This window comes from Pseudorca crassidens, chromosome 10 (genome assembly GCF_039906515.1).
Source record: "Pseudorca crassidens isolate mPseCra1 chromosome 10, mPseCra1.hap1, whole genome shotgun sequence".
Classification (NCBI taxonomy): Eukaryota; Metazoa; Chordata; class Mammalia; order Artiodactyla; family Delphinidae; genus Pseudorca; species Pseudorca crassidens.
The window spans coordinates 23,588,006-23,612,228 of NC_090305.1; the positions used below are offsets into that span (position 1 = coordinate 23,588,006).

At 52.0% G+C, this 24,223-nt stretch overlaps 1 protein-coding gene across 3 annotated transcripts in view; it reads right to left on the minus strand.

Annotated features, from left to right (window-relative positions):
* The window catches only part of TNXB (tenascin XB), a 59,488-nt gene that overhangs the window by 16,339 nt on the left and 18,926 nt on the right, over window positions 1-24,223 (minus strand). For 2 of the 3 annotated variants that reach the window (XM_067752600.1, XM_067752598.1), the window contains 13 exons: window positions 23,404-23,697; window positions 21,487-21,777; window positions 20,828-21,133; window positions 18,904-19,236; window positions 18,193-18,513; window positions 14,657-14,962; window positions 6,441-6,740; window positions 4,858-5,145; window positions 4,288-4,584; window positions 3,453-3,767; window positions 3,004-3,327; window positions 2,293-2,613; window positions 20-316 (listed from right to left, as the gene is read on the minus strand). In XM_067752600.1, the coding sequence (XP_067608701.1) occupies window positions 20-316; window positions 2,293-2,613; window positions 3,004-3,327; window positions 3,453-3,767; window positions 4,288-4,584; window positions 4,858-5,145; window positions 6,441-6,740; window positions 14,657-14,962; window positions 18,193-18,513; window positions 18,904-19,236; window positions 20,828-21,133; window positions 21,487-21,777; window positions 23,404-23,697 (3,993 nt within the window). The remainder of the gene's footprint in view (window positions 1-19; window positions 317-2,292; window positions 2,614-3,003; window positions 3,328-3,452; window positions 3,768-4,287; window positions 4,585-4,857; window positions 5,146-6,440; window positions 6,741-14,656; window positions 14,963-18,192; window positions 18,514-18,903; window positions 19,237-20,827; window positions 21,134-21,486; window positions 21,778-23,403; window positions 23,698-24,223) is intronic. The other variant, XM_067752599.1, reaches the window with a different exon arrangement.

The window sequence follows — 24,223 nt, forward strand, 5'->3', positions numbered from 1 at the left end:
TGTCCTATTGTACACTCACCAGTTAAACCGACAGTGGAGACGGGGCCCACGCGCTGGCCGCTGTGGAAGCCGTACAGGTTCATCTTGTACTTGTGGTCTGGCTCCAGGCCCGAGATGGTGACCCCGTCCTGGTGCCCCGGCACCCTCACCGCCTTGGGCTGCCCATCCCCGTTCTTGTACTGGACCAGGAAGTGGTCAAACTGGCCCTCGGGGACGTTCCAGAAGAGGCTCAGGGAGTCAGGGGTGGCGTCCGTCACAGTCAGTTCTCCCAGCTGTGGCTTCAAAGGGGGGCTGGCAGGGGGCTCCTCTTTAGGGGCTGGGAAGAGATGCAAACAGAATCGTTCCTGTTGCTGGAAGGAATTGTTGAGGCCCTGCTCTCCTGGATTCAGGCCCGAAGGTGGGCCAGCTCTGTGGGCCTGACTTAAGATGCATTTCTGCTATGAGCATCAAAAGCTCTTTGTGGCCTCCTTATGGTCCATCAAATGTGCCAGGCAGCTTATTGCCTCAAGGCGTTTGCACTGACTGTTCCCTCTTCCTGAATGTTCTTTCCCCAGATGTCTGCATGGCTCATGTTCACACTTCCTTTCATTCAAATGTCACCATCCCTTTAGGGCCTTCCCTGACCACCCTATTTAAAATCCCAATTCTCCCAATTTCATCCTATCTTTCTTACTTGGACCTGATTCCAACAACAAATTGCAAAATAACAATTATGACACAATCAGGAAACTGTAGCACTATCTGGATATCTGATTTTTAAAGGTACAACCATTGTATCATGGTTATTTCTAAACAGTCTTTTTGAAAAGAGCAGTACACTTAAATATGTAATAACGGGGACTTCCCTGGTGGCGCAGTGGTTGAGAATCCACCTGCCAATGCAGGGGACACAGGTTCGATCCCTGGTCCGGGAAGATTCCACATGCCGCGGAGCAACTAAGCCCCTGTGACACAACTACTGACCTCGTGTGCCACAACTACTGAAGCCCATGCGCCTAGGGTCCCTGCTCTGCAACAAGAGAAGCCACCGCAATGAGAAGCCCGTGCAGCACAACGAAGCCCGCTCGCTGCAACTAGAGAAAGCCCACGTGCAGCAGCGAAGACCCAACGCAGCCAAAAAAAAAAAAAATGTAATGATGAAGTAAAGAGTGTATGGAATAAGTTTAAAAATATTGCAGCAGTATATCCATACAATGGAATATTATTTGGCTATAAAGGAATGAAGTACTGCTACATGCTACAACATGGATCAACCTCAAAAATGTGCTTGGTGGACTTCCCTGGTGGCGCAGTGGCTGGGAGTCCGCCTGCCGATGCAGGGGACACGGGTTCGTGCCCCGGTCCGGGAGGATCCCACGTGCCGCGGAGCGGCTGGGTCCGTGAGCCATGGCCGCTGAGCCTGCGCGTCCGGAGCCTGTGCTCCGCAACGGGAGAGGCCACAGCAGTGAGAGGCCCACGTACCGCAAAAAAAAACAAAAAAAAAACCCCAAAAAACAAACCGAAAAAACCGTGCTTGGTAAAAGAAGCCAGACACAAAAGAACACGTATTGTATGATTCTAGTTACATGATGCGTCCAGAAAAGGCAAATCTACAGAGACGAAAAGTAGATTAGCGGGACCGGAACTGGGCGTGGGAATGGGTCTGGGCACCAGGTTTCTTCTTGAGGTGATGGGAAAGTTCTAAAATTAGTAAGTGATGCTGGTTGTACAACTCTGTAAATACACTAAAATTGGTAAGTTGTATACTTAAAACAGGTGAATTTTATGGTATGTAAATTATACCTCAATAAAGCTGTTAATAAAGAAAACATGCTAGTCGGGGAGGGTGGGAAGTGAGTGGGGTCTGGATGAGCTAGACTGGCCAGGGGTTGAGTTTTGGTTGAAGTGGGGTGATTGACATATGGGAGTTCATTATGCTATTCTTTCTCTTTGGGTATATGTTTGAAATTTTATGTAATAAATACTTGTGGAGAATTAGCATTTCATGGCATTTGTCCCAACACCCAAAAAGAGCTCTTTTCAGAGTTCCCAGGGAAAGCAGAGAGCCACAAACAGGTCAGTGCATGGCTGACTTGGAGGCCTCAGTCCCCAACGGCCTCTCTCAAATGGGCAAAGCACTTCCCTGGAGCTCGTTCTTCCTGCCCCCAGATCACACCTGTCCTGAGGTGTTGAATGGACAATGGTGGGCTAGAGGTTCAGGAGTTTTAGGGTCCTGGGTCTTCAGTGGAAGACGCTCAAGAGGCTCTACTATCAGACCTTTCCTGAGACCTCATCCCGAGGGCCCTCACTCACCGGTCACGCCCACGGTGGACACGGGGCCCACACGCCGCCCCCCGTGCAGGCCGTACAGGTGCATCTTGTACTTGCGCCCGGGCTCCAGGCCCCCAGCGGTCACCTCACTCTCCTCGCCCCCGACACGCACCACCTGGGGCCCGTCCCTGCCCTTGTACTGGACGGTGAAGGAGTCGAAGTGGCCCTGGGGGACGGTCCAGGAGAGGCTCAGCGAGTCCGGGGAGGATCCTGTCACCGTCAGCTCCCCCAGGAGGGGCTCCTCGGGGGCCTCCGAGGCCTCTGTGCTGGGTTCTGTGGAGCTGGGGGTGTCTTCCTCTGCAGCTGAGAAGGAGAGACACAGAGAGGGTGAGGCAGGGTCCCAGGTGATGTCCTTGGGTCTCCCCCCAAGGCTTGGCCCCGGCTCCGGGCCCTGAAGTCAGTTCAGAGAAGCCCGTCCTTGGGGCTGGGTGGTCCTGTTCAGCTGACATCTCATAAACATGCCTGGAGCCTCCGGGGTCAGCTGTGAGGGACCAGGGCAGCCACCAGCATGGCTCACAGAGGCCCTTCCCTGCCCAGGGGGACACACTGGTCCTCAGGGAGCCTGGAGGAGGCACACAGGGCACCATGGCTCAGCCTCGAGTAGAAGGGCCTCCTGCACCCCACTCACCCATCACCTGAGAGAGGGTGATCCTCCCACGAGGTCCCACCCTGGGGCTTCCACCATCCACTCACTTGTCACCCCGATGACAGAGACAGGGCCCATGCGCTGGCTGTCATGGAAGCCGTACAGGTTCATCTTGTACTTGTGGTCTGGCTCCAGGCCCGAGATGGTAACCTCGTCCTCGTACCCTGGCACCCTCACAGCCTTGGGCTGTCCGTCCCCGTTCTTGTACTGGATCAGGAAGTGGTCAAACTGGCCCTCGGGGATGGTCCAGGAGAGGCTCAGGGATTCGGGGGTGGCGTCTGTCACTGCCAGCTCCCCCAGGCGACGCGTGACGTGAGGCTCAGGGGTGGTAGAGGGAGATTCTGAAGGTTCATTCTCTTCCTCATTTGGGGCTGAACACAGACATGGAGAGAGAAGGACCTGAGAGAGGGGCACGGTGTCCATGGGGACTCTGCCCTCCTCTGGGCCCTCACAGCCACCTGGAAGGAAGCCGAGTGGGCAGAGTTCTTTTGCTCACCTGTCAGGGCCTCGACGTGCACAGGACCCACACGCTGCCCATCGTGGAGACCGTACAGGCTCACCAGGTATCTGTGGTCGGATTCCAGGCCAGAGAGGGTGATGATATTCTGGTTGCCCCCTAAATGGACTACTTGGAGCTTCCCCTCCTCGTCTGTGTACTGGACCTCAAAGGAGTCAAATTCTCCCTCAGTCACGGTCCAGGAGAGATGCAGGGTGTGTGGGGTGCCCTCCTCCACAGTCACCTCCCCAAGACGGGGCTCAGATGCTGGAGGGCTGGGGGCCTCAGTCTCAGCTTCGACTTCTTCCCTGGGGGCTGGTTCAGAGAGACAGGTAGAGATGGGTGACTGGTTTGTCACTGCACCAAGACTCTCCAAGAGGATGGAAGGAGGGGAGGAGGTGAAGACAAGAGGTCAGTAATAAAAAGGACCAACTACTGATACACACTGATGAATTTCAAAAGCATTATGTTAAGTGTAAGAAAACCACAAAAAACTGTGTACTGTATGATTCTGTTAAAGGAAAAGCTTAAAAAGGAAAAACTATAATGATAGAAAGCAATTAGTGACTGTCAGAAGCTGGGGGTGGGGAAACTGACTGCAAATGAGCATAGGGAAACTTCTGGAGTCAATGTTTTATATGTTTGTTGTGGTAATGGTTTCACTGAATTATGAGCTTAACATGGGTGAATTTTATTGTATGTAAATTATGCCTCTATGAAGCTGATCCCTTCCCCCAAAAGAAGGAGTATAGGAAGCTCTGAACTCGTGTGTCTCCACCAGACCAGGAGAGCCAGGCGGGCAGGAGGCACAGTGTGTTCCCCCAGCTGCACTCACCGGTCATGGCGACGGTGGAGATGGGACCCACACGCTTGCCCTTGTATAGCCCGTAGAGCAGCAGCTTGTACCTGCGGGCAGGGTCCAGGCCTGAGACACTGACCTCCCTGAGGCTGCCCTCTACGGGCACCACCTGGGGTTGCCCATCTCTGTCCTTATACTGGACCACAAAGGAGTCAAACTGGCCCTCAGGGACCGTCCACGAGAGGCCCACGGAGTCTGATGTCACGCTGGTCACCTGCAGCTCCTCCCCCAGACGTGGTTTTGTTCCAGCCTCGTCCACAGCTCTCCGGGTCTCTGAGATGGAAACACAGAGAGGAAATGGTTGCGTTGTTTCTTGAAGGCTGGGTGATGCTGAAGGGAAGGACTGAGAGGTCTAAAGACAGGGCTGTGCGATGGCTGCAACCTGCAGGGCTGGATCTTCCGGCTTGTGCAAGGAGAGGGGGCACTGGATCCCAGCCACAACAGCTGGAGCCAAACAACAACCGTGATGGCAGCCACCGTAACTGACCACAGGACCTTCCCCTGGCCTCCAGATCAGAGATGCCCCCCTGCAGGGGCTGCCCTCACCTGTGGTGCCCTCGGCGGTGAGGGGGCCACGGCGCCTCTTGCCCAGGAGGCCGTAGAGGAGGAATCTGTACTTGCGGCTGGCGTCCAGAGGGCCGATGGTGACTGAGCGCTCGTGGCCCTCTGCAGGCACCACCCGGGGCCCGTCCCTGTCCTTGAACTGGACCACAAAGGAGTCAAAGTGGCCCTCGGGGACTGTCCAGGAGAGGCGCAGTGAGTCTGGGGTGGGGTCTGTCACCCACAGCTCCCCGAGGCGGGGTGGGGCTCCTGGGCTGGTGTCACCTCGAGCAACTGACAGAGAGGAAAGGTTCTTGTGTTTATTTTTTTTTTCCAAAACGACTCCTTGACTGCCTCCCACTGGAGAATGGAAAAACCCAGAACTGCCCAAATGATCAGTGCTTCCCCCCAATATTTCCATCACCCTCCCATGCCTGCCAGCATCCCCAACTGGCCCTGCCTCTGTCCACTTAACCAGCGCAGGGAGGGGTCTTCTGTCCTGAGACATCTCTGGGAGAAGAGATTCCCTAGCTAGCTGTTTATCTTATTCCTCTTGCTGTCCAGGCTCTAAGCACCTAATAGAGACTATTTCCTTAGCAGGGTGCAGCTTATCACAGGCTTGGTCTGCTTATTTCCTTTGGCCAAGGAACCCACTCTTTGTGATCTGACTGCTCCCTGGGGAAATCCAAGGGTCCTGGGGATGTCAGAGGGGGAACAGGATCCCTGATGGGGACAGACAGCTGGTGGGGAGGTAAGGTATTACGATGGAGGTGACCCTCATAGGACCCAGTGGAGGAGTGGGGGCTGCCTATGTGTGAGGCGGGTATGGGGAGAAGAAGGGGAGCTCACACGGGAGAAGGATCTGGTATCTGCCCAAGAGGCCATCCCGAGGCCTGAGAAGGAGCTGGCCTTCTGACTTCTTGGATAGCAAGGATGCTGACGGCATTGTTATTGTGAGAGTTTTCTGGCAACAGGGAGCCCCCAGGGGCAGGGGAGTGCCTGGACCAAAACCCAAGACAGGGGCACAGCTGGGCTGGGTCTGACTGGGTCTGACTGGGCAGCCAGTCTTGGGCTCCTCTGGGCCCCAGTTTCTGAAGCTCCAGGAAGAGGGCAGAGGAGGAAAGGGGTCCCTCTGGGGAGGAAGATATGGGACCCAGTGTGTCTGGGCCAGTAGGTGGGAAACTGGGTGAGAGTCAGAGGGAAGACTCCTCAGGAGGTGATGGCTACACAGGGCTGAGGACTCACAGGCCAAGGGAGGTGGAACGGCTCCTGGCTCCCTCCCCCGTATCTAGCCCTGCTGTTTCTCCTGTTCCACCTTCCAGGAAGGGGTCTGAAGGAGGCTCCCCCGTTCAATAGAAGTAGGAATTATGAGAAGAGGGGAAAAGTCAGCAGGGGAAACTGATCCAGGAACTGGCCCCATTTTCCTGGTTCTCATCTGCCTGGGATCGGGGCAGGCAATGTGGCTTTTCAAATAAAACGGAAGAGGTGGATGAAGCGGAGACCCGGCGGAAGGGAGAGGTGATAGGGCAGCATGAGGAAGGGCAGCAGGGCTGGGGCCTCAGGCTCAGCTTCGTGGGGGTCCCTCTCACCTGTCTTTGCCTCCACAGAGACTGGGCTGTGGCGTTTCCCGTCCTGGATCCCAAAGAGCAGGAACTTGTACTTCCTGTCGGGCTCCAGGTCGGCGATGGTGACCTCACGCTGGTCTGCAGCCACAGGCACCGCCTGGGGCTGCCTGTCCCTGTCCTTGTACTGGACCACGAAGGAGTCAAATTCACCCTCGGGGACTGTCCAGGAGAGGCCCACGGAGTCCGGGGTCACGTCCGTCACTGTCAGCTCCCGCAGACGTGGCTCAAGGGGGCGCTCTGTGCCCGGGGCTGGAGAGAGCGGAGCTAGGATCCAGGAGGACAAAGAACATGGCTGAGACCTCTGGCGGGAGAAATCCCCCCTCACAGGGCTGCTGGGCTCCGAGGGCCTTAGAGGGCTTTGAACTGAGATGGGAAACAGTTACATCTCTTTTGCACTGATCTCTAAGTGAAATGTAGCATTTCTTTCAATGATGAATATAGGAAACCAACCACGGTGGTACTAGCAGTAATTGTAACCCTGTCACCAATAGAAATCACAGAGATTGTCACATCACCTTAAAATTACTGCAGAAACTTCAAAATACCCTTTACAGAGATTGGTTCAAGATGGCGGAATAGAAGGACGTGAGCTCACTCCCTCTTGCAAGAGCACCGGAGTCACAACTAACTGCTGAACAATCATTGACAGGAAGACACTGGAACTCACCAAAAAAGATACCCCACATCCAAAGACAAAGGAGAAGCCACAATGAGATGGTAGAGGGGCGCAATCACAATAAAATCAAATCCCATTAACTGCTAGGTGGGTGACTCACAGACTGGAGAACACTTATACCACAGAAGTCCACCTACTGGAGTGAAGGTTCTGAGCCCCACGTCAGGCTTCCCAAACTGGGGGTCGGGCAATGGGAGGAGGAATTCCCAGAGAATCAGACTTTGAAGGCTAGTGGGATTTGATTGCAGGACTTCGACAGGACTGGGGGAAACAGCGACTCCACTCTTGGAGGGCACATACAAAGTAGTGCGCACATCAGAAACCAGGGGAAGGAGCAGTGAACCCAGAGGAGGCTGAAGCAGACCTACCTGCTAGCGTTGGAGGGTCTCCTGCAGAGGCCGGGGGTGGCTGTGGCTCACCATGAGGACAAGGACACTGGCAGCAGAAGTTCTGGGAAGTACTCCTTGGCATGAGCCCTCCCAGAGTCTGCCATTACGCCCACCAAAGAGCCCAGGTAGGCTCCAGTGTTGGGTCCCCTCAGGCCAAACAACCAACAGGGAAGGAACCCAGCCCCACCCATCAGCAGACAAGTGGATTAAAGTTTTACTGAGCTCTGCCCACCAGAGCAACACCCAGCTCTACCCACCACCAGTCCCTCCCATCAGGAAACTTGCACAAGCCTCTTAGATAGCCTCATCTACCAGAGGGCAGATAGCAGAAGCAAGAAGAGCTACAATCCTGCAGCCTGTGGAACAAAAACCACATTCACAGAAAGATAGACAAGACGAAAAGGCAGAGGGCTATGTACCAGATGAAGGAACAAGATAAAACACTAGAAAAACAACCAAATGAAGTGGAGATAGGCAACCTTCCAGAAAAAGAATTCAGAATAATGATAGTGAAGATGATCCAGGACTTCGGGAAAAGAATGGAGGCAAAGATGGAGAAGATGCACGAAATGTTTAACAAAGACATAGAAGAATTAAAGAACAACAAACAGAGATGAGCAATACAATAACTGAAATGAAAACTACACTAGAAGGAATCAACAGCAGGATAACTGAGGCAGAGAAAGGATAAGTGACCTGAAGACAGAATGGTGGAATTCACTGCTGATGAACAGAATAAAGAAAAAAGAATGAAAAGAAGTGAAGACAGCCTACGAGACCTCTGGGACAACATTAAACGCAACAACATTTGCATTATAGGAGTCCCAGAAGGAGAAGAGAGAGAGAAAGGACCCAAGAAAATATTTGAAGAGATTATAGTCAAAAACTTCCCTAACATGGGAAAGGAAAGAGCCACCCAAGTCCAGGAAGCGCAGAGAATCCCATAGAGAATAAACCCAAGGAGAAACACGCCAAGACACATAGTAATCAAATTGGCAAAAACTAAAGACAAAGAAAAATTATTGAAAGCAGCAAGGGAAAAACGACAAATAACATACAAGGGAACTCCCATAAGGTTAACAGCTGATTTCTCAGCAGAAACTCTACAAGCCAGATGGGGGTGGTATGACATATTTAAAGTGATGAAAGGGAAGAACCTACAACAAAGATTACTCTACCCGGCAAGGATCTCATTCAGATTCGATGGAGCAATCAAAAGCTTTACAGACAAGCAAAAGCTAAGAGAATTCAGCACCACCAAACCAGCTCTACAACAAATGCTAAAGGAACTTCTCTAAGTGGGAAACACAAGAGAAAAAAAGGACCTACAAAAACAAACCCAAAACAATTAAGAAAATGGTCATAGGAACATACATATGTACATAGGAACATATGTACATAGGAATGTACATTACCTTACATGTGAATGGATTAAATGCTCCAACCAAAAGACACAGGCTCGCTGAATGGATACAAAAACAAGACCCATATATATGCTGTCTATAAGAGACCCACTTCAGACCTAGGGACACATACAGACTAAAAGTGAGGGGATGGAAAAAGATATTCCATGCAAATGGAAATCAAAAGAAAGCTGGAGTAGCAATACTCATATCAGATAAAATAGACTTTAAAATAAAGAATGTTACATGAGACAAGGAAGGACACTACATAATGATCAAGGGATCAATCCAAGAAGAAGATGTAACAATTATAAATATATATGCACCCAACATAGGAGCACCTCAATACATAAGGCAACTGCTAACAGCTGTAAAAGAGGAAATCGACAGTAACACAATAATAGTGGGGGACTTTAACACCTCACTTACACCAATGGACAGATCATCCACACAGAAAATTAATAAGGAAACACAAGCTTTAAATGGCACAATAGACCAGATAGATTTAATTGATATTTATAGGACATTCCATCCAAAAACAGCAGATTACACTTTCTTCTCAAGTGCACACGGAACCTTCTCCAGTATACATCACATCTTGGGTCACAAATCAAGCCTCAGTAAATTTAAGAAAACTGATCTCATATCAAGCATTTTTTTTTTTTTTTTTTTTTTTTTTTTTGCGGCATGCGGGCCTCTCACTGCTGTGGCCTCTCCCGTTGCGGAGCACAGGCTCCGGACGCACAGGCTCAGCGGCCATGGCTCATGGGCCCAGCCACTCCGCGGCATGTGGGATCTTCCCAGACTGGGGCACGAACCCGGTGCCCCGGGTTCATGCTTGATATGGGAAGCCCCATATCAAGCATTTTTTCTGACCACAACACTATGAGATTAGAAATCAATTACAGGGAAAAAAATTTTAAAAACACAAACACATGGAGGCTAAACAATACGTTACTAAATAACCAAGAGATCACTGAAGAAATCAAAGAAGAAATCAAAAAAAACCTAGAGACAAATGACAATGAAAACATGACTATCCAAAACCTAAGGGATGCAGCAAAAGCAGTTCTAAGAGGGAAGTTTATAGCAATAAAAGCCTACCTCAAGAAACAAGAAAAATCTCAAATAAAAACTCTAACCTTACACCTGAAGGAACTAGAGAAAGAACAAACAAAGCCCAAAGTTAGTAGAAGGAAAGAAATCATAAAGATCAGAGCAGAAATAAATGAAATAGAAACAAAGAAAACAATAGCAAAGATCAATAAAACTAAAAGATGGTTCTTTGAGAAGATAAACAAATTGATAAACCATTAGCCAGACTCATCAAGAAAAAGAGGGAAACTACTAGAGAAGGGACTTGAGGATATGGGGAGGGGGAAGGGTAAACTGTGACAAAGTGAGAGAGTGGCATGGACATATATACACTACCAAACATAAAATAGATAGCTAGTGGGAAGCAGCCGCATAGCACAGGGAGATCAGCTAGGTGGTTTGTGACCACCTAGAGGGGTGGGATAGGGAGGGTGGCGGGGGGGAGATGAAAGAGGGAAAAGATATGGGAACATATGTATATGTATAACTGATTCACTTTGTTATAAAGCAGAAACTAACATACCATTGTAAAACAATTATACTCCAATAAAGATGTTAAAAAAAACAAAATAAAATATGACACAAATGAACTTATCTATGAAACAGAAAGAGAATCAGGGACATACAGAATAGACTGGTGGGACTTCCCTGGTGGCACAGTGGTTGAGAATCTGCCTGCCAATGCAGGGGACACGGGTTTGATCCCTGGTCCAGGAAGATCCCACATGCCATGGAGCAACTAAGCCCATGCACCACAACTACTGAGCCTGCGCTCTAGAGCCTGCGTGCCACAACTACTGAAGCTCGCATGCCTAGAGCCCATGCTCCGCAACAAGAGAATCCACCACAGTGAGAAGCCCGTGCACTGCAACAAGAGTAGTCCCTGCTCACGGCAACTGGAGAAAGCCCGCGCGCAGCAACAAAAACCCAACCCAGTCAAAAATAAATAAAATTAAATATTTAAAAAAAAAGAAAAAGAGGGAGAGGACTCAAATCAATAAAATTAGAAATGAAAAAGGAGAAGTTACAACAGACACTGCAGAAATACAAAGCATCCTAAGAGACTACTATAAGCAACTCTATGCCAATAAAATGGACAACCTGGAAGAAATGGACAAATTCTTAGAAAGGTATAACCTTCCAAGACTGAACCAGGAAGAAATAGAAAATATGAACTGACCAATCACAAGTAATGAAATTGAAACTGTGATTAAAAATCTTATAACAAACAAAAGTCCAGGACCAGATGGCTTCACATGTGAATTCTATCAAACATTTAGAGAAGAGCTAACACCCACCCTTCTCAAACTCTTCCAAAAGTTGCAGAGGAAGGAACACTCCCAAACTCATTCTATGAGGCCACCATCACCCTGATACCAAAACCAGACAAAGATGCTACAAAAAGAAAATTACAGACCAATATCACTGATGAATACAGATGCAAAAATCCTCAACAAAATACTAGCAAACAGAATCCAACAACACATTAAAAGGATCATAAACCATGATCAAGTGGGATTTATCCCAGGGATGCAAGGATTCTTCAACATATGCAAATCAATCAATGTGATACATCGTATTAACAAACTGAAGAATAAAAACCATATGATCATCTCAATAGATGCAGAAAAAGCTTTTGACAAAATTCAACACCCATTTATGATAAAAACTCTCCAGAAAGTGAACATAGAGGTAACCTACCTCAACATAATAAAGGCCATATACGACAAACCCACAGCAAACATTCTCAATGGTGAAAAACTGAAAGCGTTTCCTCTAAGATCAGGAACAAGACAAGGATGTCCACTCTCACCACTATTATTCAACATAGTTTTTGAAGTCCTAGCCATGGCAATCAGAGAAGAAAAAGACATAAAAGGAATACACATTGGAAAAGAAGAAGTAAAACTGTCACTGTTTGCAGATGACATGATACTATACATAGAGAATCCTAAAGATGCCACCAGAAATCTACTAGAGCTAATAAATGAATTTGGTAAAGATGCAGGATACAAAATTAATGCACAGAAATCTCTTGCATTCGATACACTAATGATGAAAAATCTGAAAGAGAAATTAAGGAAACACTCCCATTTACCACTGTAACAAAAAGAATAAGACACCTAGGAATAAACCTACCTAGGGAGACAAAAGACCTGTATGCAGAAGACTATAAGACACTGATGAAATAAATTAAAGATAATACAAACAGATGGAGAGATATACCATGTTATTGGATTGGAAGAATCAATATTGTGAAAATGACTATACTACCAAAGCAATCTACAGATTCAGTGAAATCCCTATCAAATTACCAAAGGCATTTTTACAGAACTAGAACAAAAAAATCTTAAAATTTGTATGGAACCACAAAAGACCCCGAATAGCCAAAGCAGTCTTGAGGGAAAAAAACATAACTGGAGGAATCAGACTCCCTGACTTCAGATGATACTACAAAGCTACAGTAATCAAGACAATATGGTACTGGCACAAAAACAGAAATATAGATCAATGGAACAGGATAGAAAGCCCAGAGATAAACTCACACATCTATGGTCAACTAATCTATGACAAAGGAGGCAAGGATATAAAATGGAGAAAAGACAGTCTCTTCAATAAGTGGTGCTGGGAAAACTGGACAGCTACATGTAAAAGAATGAAATTAGAACACTCCCTAACACCATACACAAAAATAAACTCAAAATGGATTAGAGACCTAAATGTAAGACTGGACACTATCAAACTCTTAGAGGAAAACACTCTTTGACATAAATCACAGCAAGATCTTTTTTGATCCACCTCGTAGAGTAATGGAAATAAAAACAAAAATAAACAAATGGGACCTAATGAAACTTAAAAGCTTTTGCAAAGCAAAGAAAACTACAAACAAGACAAAAAGACAACCCTCAGAATGGGAGAAAATATTTGCAAACGAATCAATGGACAAAGGATTAATCTCCAAAATATATAAACAGCTCATGCAGCTCAATATTAAAAAAACAAACAACCCAGTCCAAAAATGGGCAGAAGAACTAAATAGACATTTCTCCAAAGAAGACATACAGATGGCCAAGAAGCACATGAAAAGCTGCTCAACATCACTAATTATTAGAGAAATGCAAGTCAAAACTACAATGAGGTATCACCTCACACCAGTTAGAATGGGCATCATCAGAAAATCTATAAACAGCAAATGCTGGAAAGGGTGTGGAGAAAAGGGAACCCTCTTGCACTGTTGGTAAGAATGTAAACTGATACAGCCACTATGGAGAACAGTATGGAGGTTCCTTAAAAAACTAAAAATAGAATTACCATATGACCCAGAAGTCCCACTACTGGGCATATACCCAGTATATGAGAAAACCATAATTCAAAAAGACACATGCACCCCAATGTTCATTGCAGCACCATTTACAATAGCCAGGTCATGGAAGCAGCCTAAAGGCCCATCAACAAATGATAAAGAAGATGTGGTACATATATACAATGGAATATTACTCAGCCGTAAGAAAGAACGAAATTGGGTGATTTGTGGAGATGTGGATGGACCTAGAGTCTGTCATACAGAGTGAAGTAAGTCAGAAAGAGAAAAACAAATATTGTATATTAACGCATATATGTGGAACCTAGAGAAATGGTGCAGATGAACCGGTTTGCAGGGCAGAAGTTGAGACACAGATGTAGAGAACAAATGTATGGACACCAAGGGGGGAAAGTGGCGGGGGTGGTGGTGGTGGTGGTGGGATGAACTGGGAGATTGGGATTGACATGTATACACTAATATGTATAAATTGGATAACTAATAAGAACCTGCTGTATAAAAAGATAAAATAAAATTCAAAAATTAAAAAAAAATACTCTTTACACTCATCACTGCTTCTAAATGTGGGTAGGTTATTAAACATGCCACTAAGTCTTGCTATTTAATGAACTAATGATGAAGTTCCTGTATTACTGAATCATAAATTCGAGTTTTAAAATATTTTTGATAATCGGTTAATCAATAGAATTGGTTACCTTTGTAATCCTATGTGTTTTACTTTATGGATTTTAAGACATTGCTCTGAAAGGGGTTCACTGGTCTCACCAGACACCATAGCACAAAACTGGTGGCAACCTGTGCCCAGGAAGCATGAGGGGCGGGAGAGGCTGGGAGCCACGAGCAAGGGCCGCTTCCCTGAGGGAGCGAGATTCTGGCTTGGCCAGAAGGGAACACAGCTCAGGCCAGGGCGCTGAGGGCCCCTGAGAAGAGATTCAAGGGATGTGTGTTCTTTAACCCCAATGAAAAAGGGCAGCAGGGGGAGGTGGTAGCTGGGTCCAAGTCACAGCAGGTTGTAAAGAGAGGGAAGGAAACAGCTGTGGACAGTCAGAGAGACAGCGTTTGGCTAGACTCAGGTCAGATGGGAGGAAGACAATCCTGCCTGGGGGAGGAGACAGAGTGGAGGTGGAGACTGGAGGGTAGGCAAGGTTCCTGCTCAGGAGAGGAGCCAAGGGCTCAGGTAATAGACTGGGGAGGACCTGCAGGGGCCACTGAGGCAGGACCTGAGAGAGAGGCTAGGGGAGGGGGTGGCCCCGGGTAACCAGGGATGGGAACTACCTTTACCCACGCTCACTCACCAGTCATGGCTACCACAGAGAGGGGGCCCACGCGCTGCCCACCATGTAGCCCGTACAAGTTCATCTTGTATTTGCGTGCAGGCTCCAGGCTGGGGACAGTGGCCTCTCGCTGGTCTGCGGCCACAGGCACCGCCTGGGGCTGCCCGTCCCTGTCCTTGTACTGGACCACGAAGGAGTCAAACTGGCCCTCAGGGACTGTCCATGCAAGGCCCACGGAGCTGGGGGTCACATCTGTCACTGTCAGCTCCCCGAGGCGTGGCTCCCGGGGGGGCTCGGTGGCTGCGGGAGTCTCTTCTGGTTGTGGAGCTGAGATAGAGATGGTGGGAGGCTGTTAGGAAAAGCCCCTCTTCCCCTTGTAGTAATATGTGTGTTGTTTTTGTGGTGCCCACCGGGTGGTTCTGATGTAAGACTACACTGATTGGCGACATCTGTCTGGCCAACAACCCTTCACTAAATCCCTGCCAGAATCCGGGGCTGTGCTTGCGGGGAGGGGTGTCAGCCACCACTGAGATCCTGGGAAAGTGGCTGAAGTTCCATCTGTGCATCTCTGGCTCCAAAGACCTCCCTTCCAGACCTCCCTGCTGGCCCCCAGACTTGTGTTTGCTCAGCATCTTCCTTGGGTGCCTAACTGATGTCTCAAACTCAACAAGTCCAAAACCGAGCTCAGGGGCTGCTGCCACACCTGCTCCCTCCCCAGCTTTCCCACCTCAGCAAAACCACAGCTTCATTCTCCGAGTCATCCCTGAGTCCTCTCTTCCACCCCTCAGCCGGCCTGCGAGGAAATCCTGTCCGCACTACCTTCAGAAGCTGACCCCCTTCCCCCTCCCCAACTCCACCGCCACCATCCCTAAGCACACATGCTCTTACTGGACTATAGCACAGTCTCCTAAATCCCCTCCCTCCTCCACCCTCATCCCCTTTGCTCTGTTCCCCACTGTTAACACATTAGTCAGAGTCTGTTCCCGCAATGGCTTCCATCTCACTCAGAGAAAAAAACAGGTCCTTACAATGACCTCCAAGGCCCCACCTGTTTATCTCTCACATCACCCTCCCCATTCCAAAACACTCCTCACTGGTCCACAGACATTCAGGCACCTTCCCTCTGCTCCGGATGCTCTTCCCCAGAGGCCTGCGTGGCTTGTCCTCTCCCTCCTGCAGGTCCTTTTCTCAGGGAGGCCCTTTCCTGCCTGCTTCCCGCCCACTCACCATCTCACCTACTGGGCTTTGCTTTTCTCCCCAGCTCTTGTCACTGTCACATACGGTCTCACTGACATATTTGTGCAATTTGGTGCCTGTCTCCCTCTGACAGAATGTGAGCTCTCAGCAGGAGCTTTGCCTTGTTCGCTGCTGTGTCCCCAGCACTGGCACCCAGTGGGTGCTCCACAAATGTTTGTTAAATGAATGAATGGTCTGCACGTCTGGAAAAGGCCAAGCTCAGGACCTGCTGGTCCCCATTGCCCCAGAATGAGCTGAGTCTGGGAAGCCCTGCTCATTAGTGACCAGCCTGGAAGGTGGTCCCAAGAGGCAACTGGCAGAGGGGTAGCTGGGTGAGTGGGGTTCCCAAGAGCTTGTTTCTCTGGCTCCTGTGGGAGGACAAGACTAGGCTCTGTACTGATAAAACCTGCTTTAAAAACAGGCTGGGGGCTTCCCTGGTTGCGCAGTGGTTGAGAGTCCGCCTGCCGATGCAGGGGACACGGGTTCGTGACCCGGTCTGGGAGGATCCCACATGCCGCGGAGTGGCTGGGCCTGCGAGCCGTGGCCACTGGGCCTGCGCATCTGGAGCCTATGCTCCGCTACGGGAGAGGCCACAATGGTGAGAGGCCCACGTACCACAAAAAAAAAACAAAAAACAAAAAAAAAAACAGGCTGGCATGGGACTTCCCTGGTGGTCCAGTGGTTAGGGCTCCACGCTTCCACTGTAGGGGGCACGGGTTCAATCCCTGGCCGGGGAACTAAGATCCCACCAGCCGTGTGGTGTGGCCAGGCTGGAGTTGAGGCCTCAGGAGGATAGCAATAAGTCTGAGTGGGGAGGGCAGGGATGCAGGCAGCTGAAGGTGGGCCAGAACAACCATCACGTACTGAGCTTCTCCCAGGTACAGGTGCCAGGCCACGCGTGCGTTGTGTTTCATTTCATTTGCCTTCTAGCTCTGCTGGTTCCTTTAGCATCCGTTTCCTGCGTCTCTGTACTTCTTTCCATGAGAGAGAAACTGTCCCTCACCATCAAGCCTTATCATTGGTGGTCTGGCTTAACTGGGAAAGGTGGAATGATAGCTACCCATGAGTACCGCAGGCCCTATGCTGCCTTTGGCATAATCCTTTCCCAAGTTAGCCATGTTTCTAAAGCTGCATGCTAGTTCTTCTCCTAGCAGCGGTTCACCACGCGCTGTGTGCCAGGGGCCGGCCCTGGGTCAGCTCCGCGGGCTCCAAGCTGCCTATCACCTTCCTGCTCGGACGATGAGCGCCATCGCACAGCTAAGAGCTGAGAAGCCAGGAATGGAACTCAGTTGCTCCAATTCCAAGATTCAGTTTTCCTCTACTGCACCGCCTCAGTCAGTGCCCGACACTGTCCATCCTTACCCAGGGACCAGTGTGGCTGCCTCGGACAGATGGACGGACTGAGGGTGGCTCCAGGAAAAACCTCGGCCACATTTTCTGGGCCTGGCATGAGCCTCCATCCTGCTACTTCAGGCCTGCAGGACAGGACCTCAGGATTTCCCCTCTCCCTACTCTCTGTGCTGACTAAAGAAAGAAAAGAAATCGGGAGTGGAAGCTTCTGGAAACTAAGCCAACCAAGTCCCTTTGAGAAGTACAGAAACCATGCTCTGGAAACCTGTTTCTCTGCTTTTTAAAATCTTCCCCTTTATATTAAAAGTTGCTTTTGAAAAAGCTGTGTCTTTGTTTCAGTGAACAAAGGGGAAAAGAGATGCCCCTTGCTGGGGCCAAGCTGGGCAGATTAGCAGGAGGGTCCCAGAGGCCTGTCTGTGATCTGGCCCCTCACGCTGGGGCTCTGGAGAGTAGGTGCCCAGGCTGGTCCTCCGTGGTGGCTGAGTGGCCCTGTACCCGGGTGGAAGGGACATTCTTCCTTGCTATAACCACTCACTGGATGAGCAGTAAAGAAAGTTTCCAGCTGCACTGGTGCAGAGGGCAATGTCTCATGGACATTCTGAATATTTAAGCTGAACCAGCCAAAGGGGACAGAGCAGACCCCAGGCTAAGGACAAATGTAGTAACCATAGCAGCAAACATTGCCAGCATGTTTACTTGCTGCCAGACCCTTTCTTAGGTCTGTTAACTCATTTAATCTCACAACGGTTCTGTGAGGTAGGTGTTACTATCCCCATTTTACAGCTGAGGAAACAGGCACAGAAAGTTTAAGACTTGCTCAAAGTCATGCAGCTGGTTGTAGCCCAGTCCCCCGTGAGCTGTTCTTTCTAGGTCTTCCACAGGCAGGTGGGGAAGGCAATGGAGGGCAATGCCACAGGGAGGCTGGGGGCCACTGGTGGGATGAAAACAAACAAGCCCCCGGCCTCACTTACCGGTCACGCCCACGGTGGACACGGGGCCCACACGCCGCCCCCCGTGCAGGCCGTACAGGTGCATCTTGTACTTGCGCCCGGGCTCCAGGCCCCCAGCGGTCACCTCACTCTCCTCGCCCCCGACACGCACCACCTGGGGCCCGTCCCTGCCCTTGTACTGGATGGTGAAGGAGTCGAAGTGGCCCTGGGGGACGGTCCAGGAGAGGCTCAGCGAGTCCGGGGAGGATCCTGTCACCGTCAGCTCCCCCAGGAGGGGCTCCTCGGGGGCCTCCGAGGCCTCTGTGCTGGGTTCTGTGGAGCTGGGGGTGTCTTCCTCTGCAGCTGAGAAGGAGAGACACAGAGAGGGTGAGGCAGGGTCCCAGGTGATGTCCTTGGGTCTCCTCCCAAGTCTTGGCCCCGGCTCCAGGCCCTGAAGTCAGTTCAGAGAAGCCCGTCCTTGGGGCTGGGTGGTCCTGCTTAGCTGACATCTCATAAACATGCCTGGAGCCTCCAGGGTCAGCTGTGGGGGACCAGGGCAGCCACCAGCATGGCTCACAGAGGCCCTTCCCTGCCCAGGGGGACACACTGGTCCTCAGGGAGCCTGGAGGAGGCACACAGGGCACCATGGCTCAGCCTCGAGTAGAGGGGCCTCCTGCACCCCACTCACCCATCACCTGAGAGAGGGTGATCCTCCCACGAGGTCCCACCCTGGGGCTTCCACCATCCACTCACTTGTCACCCCGATGACAGAGACGGGGCCCACACGCTGGCTGTCATGGAAGCCGTACAGGTTCATCTTGTACTTGTGGTCTGGCTCCAGGCCCGAGATGGTGACCCCGTCCTGGTGCCCAGGCACCCTCATCACCTTGGGCTGCCCATCCCTGTCTCTGTACTGGACGGTGAAAGAGTCGAAGTGGCCCTGGGGGACGGTCCAGGAGAGGCTCAGCGAGTCCGGGGAGGATCCTATCACCGTCAGCTCCCCCAGGAGGGGCTCCTCGGGGGGCTCTGGTGCCTCTGTGCTGGGCTCTGTGGGGCTGGGGGTCTCGTCCATGCCTTCCTGCGGGGCTGAGAGAAGAGATTAGACTTTACAGGTGATGTGCTTTGTGGTGATGTTAATCGTGACAATAAAGTACATTTGGCAAATATACTCTTCAAGCTGTCAGCTTAGGGGTTCCTGTAGCCTTTGTATTAGCCATTCAGTAACTCATCAAAGGAGACAGGGCTGAGACAGGCCCCTAAACCTCGTCAGTGCTGGACGACTGCACTGTGGGGGTAGGGGGCCACCTCTCACGTCTGAGAAAGGAGACGAGCTGGGAAGAGAGGGAACTCTGAGGGATGCTTCTCTGCTGTGTTCATGGACAGTGCTGAGCACAGGAGAGCGAGGGGGCAGTAAGGCTTCTTCCCACTGTGTTCCTCCCTTTCAGCTCCACTGACCAGGACAGGAAATGGGATGTGCTCCGCTAAGGCTTCCCTGGGCAACCCTGCCTCTCCCTCCACTTCAGACAAGAGCGGGAGCGGGGCGTGCGCGGGGGAGATGTTGCGGATGGCGCTGGGGGCTGTGGAGGGCCGTGCTCTTCCCCGGCCTGGGCTAGAGTCACAGCCCCGAGGCATCTGCCCACCGTCTGCAGCAGCTAGGTCTTTGCTGAGGCTCCATGGGGCGGGGAGACTGGCACAGGGAAGCCAGCCCTTCTGTGACTCACTCCACGGTCCATGGGGGACTGCTAAGGAGATAGGAGATTGAGGAGGCAGCAGGCAAGAATGATAACCCAGGCAAGGATGGGGAAGGTGGGGAGGTGAGGGAGAAAAAGGATACTGGGAAGCGAGAGGGTCAGGGAGAAATAGTAGCTCACTCTTCAATGGCAGTTTTGATGTGCCAGGCACTGTTCTAGGTGCCATATGTATATTAACTCATTTAATTCTAACAACTCTGTGAAGCTGTTACCATTATCATCCCCATTTAACAGATGAGAAAGCTGAGGCCCAGAGAGGTTCAGTAACTTGCACAAGATCCCAGAGCTAGGATTAAAATCCAGGCAGTTGGCTCTAGAGCCCATGCTCCCAACCGCGATGCCACACAGCCATGGAAATGGTGCTGGATGGGGGAGGCTGGGCCCATGGAGGAATGCAGGGCAGGGGGGCTGAAAGTGAGCCCTTTGCCCTGCTCCAAGCTGGCTGGGAGTCAGGGAGTCAGGGGGCTGGGAGGAGGCTGGGGAAACATGGAGCTCATGTCCCTTGGATTTGCCAGCTCTGAACAGAGCAGCTATGGCGGGAGGGTGTGGGCAGCAGGCAACAGAAGCTCAGAAATGACCACAACCTGAGCCAGGGGAAGAAGGCCAGCAAAGACCGCGGGGAAAGAACACAGGGGCTGAGGACATCCACAGGGAGGACAGCCCGGGACGAAGGGGTGATTCCCAGTGCTCAGAATGTGGGAAATGGGGTCTGTTCTTGGAGATGGAGAAGCAGGGCCAAGAAAGTTTGGTCAGGGGCTGGCGGCTGGATGCAAAGTCCTGGGATGTCGGGAAGTAGACTGTGGAGGTTTGGCAGAACTGGAGCCGAGAAAGAGAAGGTGGAGGGAAGTGTGAAGGATCCCTGGTCAGGTCCTGCTCACAGGGCTGTGGGTTGGCCAGGGAGGGAGCCCCGTGCAGCCCTGACTCACCTGTGGTGGCCACCACGGACACAGGCCCCACGCGCTGCCTGCCATGAAGCCCGTAGAGGTTCATCTTATACTTCCGGTCAGACTCCAGGCCGGGGATGGTGACCTCATTCTCATGCCCCCTGATGGGCACTGCCTGGGCCCGCCCCTGCGCATCCTTGTACTGGACCATGAAGGAGTCAAAAGCGCCCTGGGCCACCGTCCAGGACAGGCGCAGGGAGTCTGGGGCGCTGCCGGTCACTGTCAGCTCCCCCAGCAGGGGCTGCTCAGGGGACTCTGGGTGGCGGGGCTCCTCTCTCTTCTCTGGGGCTGTAAATAAGAGGATCCAGGCAGGGCTGAGCTGGCAGAACCCCAGGATTGGGGCCTGGGGTTTGGACAGGTTGTCACACCTGTGGGAGTCTCTACGCAACTAGCACGAGTGATGAACTCTGAGAAATCTGGCGCAACCAGGGTATGACACACCTTCTGGGCCTTGGGGAGCAGCTGAACAGGATGAAAGGGTCCTAGCAGTGCGGGGGAGGCTGGCTGGCCCTGAGCCCAAAAGCAGGGCCAGGATTCGGAGTCAGCCATCTCGCTGGGAGGCCCCAGCTGGTTCCTGGCTGGGGGCAAGCGTGCGGGAGACTGGGAGGGGTCACATGGGGGCTTGGGTGGCCGCTACTCACCAGTGGTACCATCGGCCGTGAGGGGGCCGTGCCGCTTCTTGTCGACAATCCCAAACAGAGTGAATCTGTACTTGTGGTCAGGGTCCAGCGGGGAGACAATGACCGAGCGCTCGGGGGCTTCCACGGGCACCACCTGGGGCCGTCCGTCCCTGTCCCTGTACTGGACCACGAAGGAGTCAAACTGGCCCTCAGGGACAGTCCAGGAGAGGTGCAGCGAATCTGGGGTGGGATCTGTCACCCACAGCTTTCCCAGGCGAGGTGGACTCACTGAGCTGGAATCCGTCTGAGGCACTAGAAAGAGCAGGTAGAGAGAAGGGAGGGACACAGGTCAAAGGATAAGAAGGAACCCATCTCCCACCTGGGGATGCCGTGTGAGGTTGTACAGGCTGTTCACTGCACAAAAGGTGCGTGGTGGAGGGAGCACGGAGGGGCTGAAATCCAGCCAGTGCTCTGCTTGCCAACCCTGGCAAAGGGCTATGCCCACCTGGAAGAAGGGGTGCTTTCTTTGATGGGGCACAAAAGCACTGTATGGACTAGTGTGGCCCTGACTCGTTCTGCAGCCTGGAAAGGGCTTCAGGGAGACGGGAGCCCAGCCAGCCCCTTCCACATCTCCACGGCCAGGGAAGTCTTCCAGGACAGCCTCTACTGTTTCCAGGCCTAACAACCAGCTGCTTTCTTCTCCAAGAGAGGGAAGCTTGGTCTTTGGCGCGTTCTTGCGTGGGAGAGCCCCCACACCTGCGCTCTGGGCCCCGCCCCCTCCTTTCCTACCCTCCCTCCCTGGGCTGTGCCACAAGCATTTACACAAGCTCCTCCGCGCAGCTCCGTCGCCCTCCAGCCTCCACCCTCCCTCTCTGCTCTCTAGTCCCAGCCCAAATTCCAGAAGGAGATGTCTACACTGCTTGTAGTCATGTCCTCACCTACCTCACCCTCCCAACCCAGCTCCACCCTCCACCAGCCGCTCTCACCGGGGTGAGTGGTGACCTCGCCATTGCTAAGTTCTGTGGACACTCTGTAGCCTTGAATCACTCTTACGGAATCTGACATGTCTGACCGCGCCCTTCACTTTGGCATCCCTCTCCCCAATTCACCCTGCAGGCAACCCTTCCTCTGCTCTTGCCCTGAGTGTTAGCCATCTCCAGGGTTCCAGTGGCCATGTCTCTTCTCCCTGCCCCCCGGCTTCTGCCTGTTGGGACACCCACACCCCCTCTTCAGGCCTTTCCTCTGCTCTCCAGGCCCATGAGGGCAGCAGGATGACCCTATGGCCCCGTCACTTTCTGCTTGAGTCACCTGGCCCTCTCTGCGCCTCAGTTCTCCTCACCTGTGACATGAGCATGCCTCACAGGGCTGCTTATGAGGGTGAAGTGCGATGATACACTTAGAACATCTTGAACACATCTGACACTTAACGAATGCTCGAAAGATGTTTAACTAAGTGTCCCCCGCTGCACTGCTCCTCACATCCGTTGCCCCTTGCCTCAGGGAATAGGACTGCCCTCTCCAGCTATCCTCTGCAGCAGCCTCAGTGTTATTTGTAAGATAAATATTGAATTATGTCACTCTCTCACGTAAAGCCCTTTGGCGGCTCCCTAGGGTCCTCAGATGAGGTCCAAGTGACTCAGTCGGACACATGAGACCAGTGAGATCAGTGCCCTCAGCTGCCAGGTGCCCTGCCCCTCGCCCAGAGGAAAGAGGCTTTGATTCTCTTACAGGGCCACACTCTCTCCTGCCTCACTCTCCCTCTGTTTGCTCTACCCTCCTCAACCTCCCTGCCTGACCACCACAATTTTCCCTTCAGGATTCATCTCCGGCACCACATTCTCCAGGGAGCCTTCCTGGACTTGCCGAAGCACTGGGCAGACCCACTTCAGGACTGTGCAGAGGGCAGAGGCAGGGGTGTGTGTGACCCCTCTCACTTACAGATCTTGGCTTCAGCCACCAGGGGGCCATGCCTCTTCTTGCCCACGAGCCCGTACAGGACGAATTTGTACTTGCGGCCGATGTCCAGGTTGGAGATGAGGGCTGAGCGCTGGGGTCCCTCTACAGGCACCACCTGGGGCCTGTCCCTGTCTTTGTATTGGATCACGAAGGAGTCAAACTCGCCCTCAGGGACCGTCCAGTGCAGAAGCAGGGAGTTGGAAGTCATGTCCGTCACCATCAGCTTGCCCAGGTGTGGTGGGGCCAAGGGCTGCCCAGGCTTCTCCCCATCCCTGTCTGGGGTGTGGGGCAAAGCAAAGCACGTGGGCTCAAGCACTGCCTTGTCCCCAGGCTCCTTCCCTCTCCTCTGCCCACTGGCTCACTCCATCCTGGACAGCTCCCTTCCCAGAAGCCTCCATTCCCCGCCCTCTGTTCTCCGGGACCAGCCTTTCTAAGAAGGTGGGCATTTCTCCCCAGTCTCTGCTCTGGAGTGAGAGCTTTGGCTCTGCCCTTGCGATAACTGCCTCCCCGCTCACAAAGGTCCCAGTCCCTCTTCACACCAAGGTCTCTGGGGGAGCTTCAGGTCCCCTGTGGTTTTCCCTGAGAGTTCAGAACCTTGCCATTGCTGTTTCAGAGCAGTGTGAAGACGCCTCGGTCCACCTGACCTCCTCCCTCCCTTACCGCCCTCTCCCCAGTGGTGAGCTTGATCTGGAGCTGCAGGGAGAGCTGGCTAATGGGACCAGGGGGTGCTGTCCACTGCAGGCTGGGCTCGCAGGGTGAGGGGCAGCGCCACTGTCCTAGCCTGTCCAGGGAGGGGATGGCA